This window comes from Mya arenaria, chromosome 6, assembly GCF_026914265.1.
Source record: "Mya arenaria isolate MELC-2E11 chromosome 6, ASM2691426v1".
NCBI lineage: Eukaryota > Metazoa > Mollusca > Bivalvia > Myida > Myidae > Mya > Mya arenaria.
Window position 1 is genome coordinate 39,570,935 of NC_069127.1, and position 9,053 is coordinate 39,579,987.

The 9,053-nt window shown below is 37.9% G+C and overlaps 1 protein-coding gene across 4 annotated transcripts in view; it reads left to right on the plus strand.

Annotated features, from left to right (window-relative positions):
* LOC128238834 (uncharacterized) overlaps positions 1–9,053 on the plus strand; it is a 69,991-nt gene that overhangs the window by 41,722 nt on the left and 19,216 nt on the right. For all 4 annotated transcript variants that reach the window (XM_052955103.1, XM_052955100.1, XM_052955102.1 and 1 more), the window contains one exon: positions 7,574–8,142. In XM_052955103.1, the coding sequence (XP_052811063.1) occupies positions 7,574–8,142 (569 nt within the window). The remainder of the gene's footprint in view (positions 1–7,573; positions 8,143–9,053) is intronic.

Sequence of the window (9,053 nt, forward strand, 5' to 3'; positions counted from 1 at the left end):
CCAATTGGAAACAGGCTATCGTTCGACCACTACTGAAGAAAGCGGGACTCGAGCTTCATCTATCTAATTATAGACCTGTTAGTAACCTGTCGTTCCTCTCAAAAGTGATTGAAAAGGCAGCCTTACTAAGACTAAATGAGCACGTCGAAGCCAACAGTCTCCTTCCGGTGAACCAGTCTGCATATAGACGCTATCACTCGTGTGAAACGGCAATAGTCAGATTGGTCAACGACTTGCTGGACGGCATGGAGAAACAGGAAGTGACGGCATTGATTGCACTCGACCTCAGCGCCGCCTTCGATACTGTAGACCACGGCATCCTGCTTGATGTCCTCCACAAACAGTATGGCATTGCTGACTCGGCCTTGGCGTGGGTCGATTCGTATCTGCGTCCCAGAAGTTGCCGTGTGAGTGTCAACGCCGCCATGTCATCCTCGAGGTCACTGGAATGCAGTGTTCCCCAGGGAAGTTGCCTCGGCCCTTGGCTGTACCTCACTTATGCTGGCACACTGTTTGACGTCATTCCACCGTCAATTTCCGTGTACGGGTTTGCCGATGACCACATTGCCGGCAAGCGTTTCCGGCCTGCCTCGGAGCTTGAGGAGCACAGTGCCATACAAGAGCTTGAAGAGTGTGCGACCACAATAAATGAGTGGATGAACGCGAATAAACTTAAGATGAACACATCGAAGACAGAGTTTATTTTATTCGGACATAGTTCTCAACTAAATAAATGTTGCACAACTGAAATCAACGTTGTAGGTGACAATATCCCGTCCGTGAAAGTTGTGCGATATTTGGGCGCTTACCTTGACCAGTTTCTAAATTTTAAAGAGCATATTCGAATTAAGTGTAAAAGTGCTATGTTTAACTATCTGAGGATTAAAAGTATCCGTAAATATCTGACCGTAGACGCTACCAAAATTCTTGTTTTGTCGCTTGTCATCTCCCATCTCGATTATTGTAATGCATTACTTTACGGAATAGCCGATTGTGATTTATATAAATTGCAGCGTATACAAAATATGTGTGCGAAACTTGTTCTTCAGCGTGGAAAATATGACAGTGCTAAAGACGCGTTATTCGAGCTCAATTGGCTGCCAGTTAAAGCACGAATTCAATTTAAGATACTGTGTTTAATGTTTAATTGTTCAACCGGAAATGCCCCATCATATCTCACGGAACTATTGACCGTAAAAATGCATCGACGTGCCGGTTTGAGATCCTCTGCTACGTCGGAACTTATTTACGATGTCCCATTTAATAGGCGAAAAACATTCTCTGACCGGGGTTTCGCTACAGCAGGCCCAGTTCTTTGGAATAAACTGCCTGTACACGTCAAGAACTCGTCTTCCATAGAACAGTTCAAAAAGAATCTTAAAACTCACTTCTTTAGAGATTTTTATGCATTTTTCTAGTCATTGTTCATACTGTGGTTTTAATAGAAGATAGACTGATTGGACTTATCCGTGTGTCTGTTATTTGTGTTCTGTGATATTTATATGAATTTTTAGAATCCTGATTTATTTTTTATTGTAATATATTGTAATTTAAAGTGTTTAAAGTCTTAAGTTGAGTGTACTTTTATCATCTTAATCAAGCTCATGTATAATTTTTTTTTATTTTTATTAATATATTTCAGCTGATTCGAGCCTCTGTTATTCGTGGCATCGATGTATAAATTTATTTTAGTCACAACGATCCATTTTTTAAAGCAGGTTATTTAAATTTTTAGAAGTAGTATGTATCGTGAATTGTTAATATTTTAATAATTCTCTTATTGTTTTATAGTTTTGCTACCTACGTTTGACAAATTTTATATGGTATATGTCTCAGTGTTTGATTTTGTTCTATAATTTGTGATTCTTATATTTTGTATTGTGTGTACAACGCCATTGAATATTTATATAGAAATAGGCGTTTAATGAAATAAATCAGTTTCAGTTTCAGTTTTTTTTATCACAGTAGGGGAGCTAACTCATGCACGTAATTGAATATCGATTTTATTCAAGCAATCTGTTGAGTGTAACCGACCGTTTACATGAGTCATTGGTAACAAAATACACCAAATTTTAAAAAACGATTTACAAGCACAACAAGTCACGAATCTCTCGAAAAAAGTTTAAAATTAATTTCAGAAGGGACGCTTCGATGCAACGATAAATCTTTAAATGTGCTGAGGAATTACCGTCAAGAAATTGTTAACAATTAAGTGTTAAAAACAGTTAATTGTTAAACTGTTGTTGTTTTTCTTATTGTTACACTTATTGACTGTTTTACATCTTTTTTGTACAGTTATAATTCAATGTAACCTTACTAAGAAAATATATATGATGTTAAACAATTTTATTACTATTATTACATTGTCATTGTATTTGTTCCAAATAAACTGATTACATAAACTTTTGTTTTTCTTAAAATATAATTTTGAGACAATATTTAAGCGTCACTGAATATTTTCATAAGAAATACATTATACTTTAATAAAATCTTATTATTAAAAGAACTCGGTGAGATATATTCGTTACACTGTTAAAAGCTGGGGGGGGGGGGGGTATTTGATAAACACCCCCAGTGGTTTCATACCACGCTCGAGCTTCGCTCTCCCATGGTATGAAACCACTGGGGGTGTATATCACATACACCCCCCAGCTACTAACAGTGTAACTAATAGTAAATTCGCGCATTCGTAGTGCGATGGTCATAGTCTACAATCAAGGGCGTTAGGTATGTACATGTATATCCGCTCTCTATTAGTGTGATGGTCATAGTGTAAGCTCAAGGGCGTTAAATATGTACATGTATGTCCGCGCACTAGTAGTGTGATGGCCATAGTCTATATGCAAGAGCGTTAGGTATGTACACGTATATCCGCGCAATAGTTGTCTGATGGTTATAATCTGCAATCCAGGGTGTTAGGTATGTACATGTATATCCTTTTACTAGTAGTGTGATGGTCATGGTCTACGATCAAGGGCCATAGGTATATACACGTATATCCGTGTACTAGTAGTGTGATGAATAAAGTTGCAATCAAGGGCGTTAGGTATGTACATGTATATCCGCGCATAAGTAGTGTGATGGTCATAATCTACACTCAAAGACGTTAGGTATGTTCCTGTATATGTGATGATGATAGTCTACACTCAAAGGCGTTAGGTATGTTCAAGTATATCCGCTCTGTATTAGTGTGATGGTCATAGTTTAAGCTCATGGGAGTTAGGTATGTACATGTATATCCGCGCACTAGTAGTGTGATGGTCATAGTCTTCATGATGGAGCGTTAGGTATGTACATGCATATCCGCGCATTAGTAGTGTAATGGTAATAATCTGCACCAAAGGGCTCTAGGTATGTACATGTATATCCGCGCAATAGTAGTGTGATGGTCACAGTCTACACGCAAGGACGTTAGGTTTGTACATGTATATCCTTTTACTATTGGTGTGATGGTAATAGTCTTCTCGCAAGGTCGTTAGATATGTACACGTATATCCGTGTAATAGAAGATTGATGTCCATAGTCTGCAATCAAGGGCGTTAGGTATGTACATGTATATCCGCGAAACAGTAGTGTGATGGCCATGGTCGACTAGCAGGGGCGTTAGGTATGTACATGTATTTCCGCGCACAAGTAGTTTAATGGTCATAGTCTACAAGTAAGGCCCTAAGTTATGTACACGTATATCTGCACACTAGTAGTGTGATGGTCATAGTCTACACTCAAGGGTGTTAGGTATTTACATGTATATCCGCCTACTAGTAGTGTGATGGTCATATTCTACAAGCAAGGGCGTTAGGTATGTTCATATTCATCAGTGCTATGGTAGTGTGATGGTCAAAGTCTATACTCAAGGGCGTTAGGTATGTACATGTATATCCGCGCACTAGTATTGTGATGGCCATTGTCTTCACGCAAGGGCGTTAGGTATGTACACGTTTATCCGCGCACTAGTAGTGTGATGGTCATAGTCTTCACGCAAGGGCGTTAGGTATGTACACGTATATCCTTTCACTAGTAGTGAGATGGTCACAGTCTACACTCAAGGGCGTTAGGTATGTACATGTTTATCCGCGCGAAAGTAGTGTGACGGTCACAGTCTACACACAAGAGCGTTAGATATTTACATGTATATCCGTGTACTAGTAGTGTGATGGTCATAGTCTATACGCAAGGTCGTTAGGTATTTACATGTTTATCCGCGCGATAGTAGTGTGATGGTCATTGTCTACAAGCAAGGGCGTAAGGTATGTACACGTTCATCCGCGCAATAGTAGTGTGATAGTCATTGTCGACGAGCAAGGGCGTTAGGTATGTACACGAATATCACTGTACTAGTAGTGTGACGGTCATAGTTCACACGCAAGGGCGTTAGGTATAAACACAAATATCCGCGCACTAGTAATGTGCTGGTCATAGTCTACAAGCAAGGGCATTAGGTATATACACGATTATACGCGTACTAGTAATGTGGTGGTTATAGTCTACACGTCAGGGCGTTAGGTATGTACACGTTTATCCGCGTACTAGTAGTTTGATTGTCATAATCTACACGCATGGGCGTTAGGTATGTACATGTATATACGCGCTCTAGTAGTGTGATTGTCATAGTCTTCACGCAAGGGCGTTAGGTATGTACACGTATATCCTTTCACTAGTAGTATGATGGTCATAGTTAACATTCAATGGCGTTAGTTATGTACATGTATATCCGCGCACTAGTATTGTGATGGTCATTGTCTACACGCAAGGGCGTTCTGTATGTACACATTTATCCGCGTACTAGTAGTTTGATTGTCATAATCTACACGCATGGGCGTTTGGTATGTACATGTATATCCGCGCACTAGTAGAGTGATAGCCATAGTCTGCAAGCAATGGCATTAGGTTTGTACTAGTAGTGTGATGGTTATAGACTAAAAGCAAGGGCGCTAGTTATATACACGTATATCCGCACACTAGTAGTGTGATGGTCATAGTCTACAAGCAAGGGCGTTAGTAATGTGCATGTATATCCGTGTACTAGTGGCTTTTTGGTCATAGTCTACATGCATTGGCTTTAGTTATGTACATGTATATCTTCGTTCTAGTGGTTTTGTGGTCATAGTTTTCACGCACGGGCGTTAGGTATGTACATGTATTTCCGCGTACTAGTAGTCTTATGGTCATAGTCTACAAGCACGGACGTAAGTTATGTACATGTACATCTGAGTTCCGTTAGTGATATGACATTAGTTTAAAAGCATAGTTTGTATTTATGTGCATGTATATATGTGTTGTAGTATTGTTATTTTCATATAATATATGCGAGGGCGATAGTTATGTCCGCGTACTAGTAGTGTTATTGTAAAAGTCTACATTCATGGGCGTAAGGTATGTACATGTATATCTGCGCTCTAATTCAGGTAAGGTCATGATATATAAGCACTAAGTATGTAGATCTGTATCCCCGTACTCGTAGTGTTATTGTCGTACTGTACATGTACGGGTGTATGTACATGTATATCCATGTACTAGTAGTGTTGTGGTAAAACTATGTCAGCGCGGGCGTTATGTATGTATATGTAATTGGTGTATATCTACATACCAGTAGTGTTATGGTCGTAGTTTACATGTACGGGTTTATGTACATGTATATACATGTACTAGTAAAGGTTTGGTCATAGTCTATGATTATGTGGGTTAAGTATTAATTTAAATGTCCGCGTTGTGGAAATTTGACGGTCAATGTCTGCTTCTTTATTGATGTGTAGTTGTTGGTCTCAACACAATCGTTTGATACTATTTCCCTATTAGGTCTACATATAAGCTGTTCAAATACAACCAATGCGAGGGGTCAAACGTGTTTTGTGTTTTCCGATTTTTAAGTAAGGGAAATGTGGGAATAAAATAGCGGTGTTCGAAGGGATTTTGGTGTTTGGGGAGGATATTTTTACCTGGTACGTAAGTTTCAAATTGAGTAACAAATTGCATTTTGTTATAAACAATAACATGTTTTACAGCTGATGTCTTAATTACACTTTTATAAGCGCACGCTTATTCTGATTCAGCATCAAACAAAAACTGCATAAAACTTCCTCGCCCAACATAAAAAGTGTTAAAACATAAAAATCGGCGGTATAGTGCCCATGTTAGTGCACTAGCCGTCGAAAAGAAACACATTAGCAAAACTTTAATAAGAATAAGCTAAAAGATGTACAATAATGGTGCAATTTGACCCAGAAACACAGTTTCAAGCCACGAAATTTTATATTTTAACTTTGTAAACAAGCAATCGTTCAGCTTATACATTCAATAACTATTTTGTTAAGGCCTCTATAAACATAGGTTGTATGTATGTATATATTTTTTTAGACCTTGCGGTCAAGGATGACCAGTGAAAGTGCAAGCACTTATTTCCAACGGGGTTCTTTGTTTTTGCTGAAGGGACAGCACGCTGAAGAGACAGTGGTGGGATACAAGGAAGTCCGGGTGCGATACCCTAGCTCTTTTTCGAAGAGACCCCTTGGTTCTTTTACGTGCTCGGTGTAAAGTACCAAAACACGGGGTACAACTTTCCTGGGTTAAACCAGTACTGAGTACACCACTTTTCCAAGCACTACCCTTTAAATGCCGAGCGCCAGGCAAGGTAGCTACTTGTACCAATTTTTAACGTCTTTTGGTATGACGCGGCCAGGGATCGAACATTCGACCTCCCGCTCCGTAGGCGGGTGCTTAACCACTAGGCCACGGAGACGGTAAAAGATTAAAGAACTGAGAGAAGCTCACACGTGTGGCCTCCGGGAAGGCGTATTTATATTGCGAAATAAATGATAAAACTTAATTACCCGATGAAAATATCCTCCCAAAACACCAAAATCCATTCAAACACCGACTTTCTATTCCGCATCACACATTTCCTCACTTAAAATTCGGTAAACACAAAACACGCTTGGACCCCCTGCAATTGGGGACATACGTGTACATATGATGTGTTTTTATATTGTTCGTGATGCTAATAAATGTGAACAGTTGTCTTACACATTCAATTTTCTAAGGTTATTTAAACTATTTGTAAAACAAAGACTTCTTTTTCTGTAAATTATGTTAAAACCGCCATGTTGCGTTACAAGCAAGAGTGATGCGTGAGCATACGTTTTAAAAGACATTCAGCTCTCGGGAAACTTATCATAAAGATCGATTTAATTGACGGTTATTTTTTACAACAAAGGGTGAAAGTGTGCAATAGTATGTTTATCATAGTGTAACACCTTTGTTAATATGTTAACAAAGTATGTTCAATGATCAGGATATACATAAACAGGATATCAGTTATCAATTTTTACGCATTATGTATTGCAGTGTAAAGTTTGTCATCAAATGCTATTCTTTGAGATTTCTCAACTATTAATCTTGTAAAATTAGGTTGTTTTTGTTGTTGTCTATGAAAGGTTAAATAATGATATTCAGGTTAAGATAATTCCGCCGAACGAACGACGGGCTTTAATATCTGATAGTAATTTTCAGCGGAAGGTCAATATGTATTGCTTTTCCACAAGTATAAATTGACATCTAGTCTTTACTTTATTTTCAGAAGCGAAAACACTGTTGTAGTGCAAAAGTCGGACATTCCGTATATGTGCCAACTAAAAAATGCGTTTGAAAAGATTGGCGATCAAGACAAATGTATCAGCACACTCGTGTTGATGTACTCTGGGCACCATGGAAACGGTCGATTTTGCTTGGAATCAGACACTTATATTACTGACGATGAGCTCATTATGTATATAAATAAATTAACAAACATCGAAAAAGTCATTTTGTTCCTTGACGCTTGTTGTCTTGAAACGTTGCACAAGAGTCTTAAAGTTAAAGCTATTGTACAGTTTAACTCTGTGATGAGCCACCAAACAGCATCAAGCAGCAGCCAAGGCAGCATTTTTACTAAGCACATCATCAGGGCCTTGACATCAGTTTTGGATAAAATTACGATCGGAAACGATGACTTAGCAAATTATTTGTCAGCAACAGGACATGTCGATAAAACTTCAACGAACTTTACAATAACAAAGGCTCGATATGAACGTATAGTGGCATTTCGTATACATGATATGTCTATTGCAACGAAGCTGAAGGAAGAACTAGAAAATTCACCGTTGTTAGGTAAGTTTTACAATGAATATTGTTTTATATTGTTATACATTGTGTAAATTATTTATATTAACTCTGCTACTTGAGCCTAGAAATCATTTACACACTTACTAGAAAGGTATACATGTACTTAGACTTTGCATTGGTACATTTAAATTTGAGACTGCGCCATGAATGTTTTGGTAGGAAAAGGGCAAGAAATAGCACATGCGTTATGTTTAAGTTGAAATACTAAATGTCTGAGTAGACGGATATTCGGTTTAAATTTCATGTGAATATGACCATTGCAGTAAACCCATCACAACTAAGGCCAGAGTTTTATATCTTTATATTTACGGGAGCGCCGTACCTACATATTGCAAAACCCAAATAAAAATAAAAGTACATTTCGTAGTTTTATGTTTATATTTTTCGCAGTACGTTCCACAAACGTAAAGAAGAAATTAAAATTAGTGTTATATAACCCATATCTCAAAACCAACTGGTTTACCAATCGTCATTCATTATCAGTCTTTTTACTACGATACGACGTAGTACTAACATAAACTCACCAAAATAAAACATCAGGAATAGTATACGTCTAGCACCTTTTGCTTGGAAACCCCTTAAGCTTCATTAACCATTATTTAAGTTATATAAGTTATGATGCCCATAGCTGATAACTCATACATAAAACATATGCATACTATAAATAAAGTTATAAGGGTTAGTGTTTTGGCCCTTTGTTAATTTTCAAGTGAAAATGCAAAAATCTTAATAATTTATTTCAAGAAGTTAAACTCTGTGTTCAGGGCATTATTTTCAGTCCATTACAGGATCTTAAGTTATGCTTTTGAAACTTTGTTAGGATCTCTCGACTTTAGGACAGCCCTTTAACTGAATGACATTAGTCAGGCGTGTTTTGTCTACATAATATAAGACAA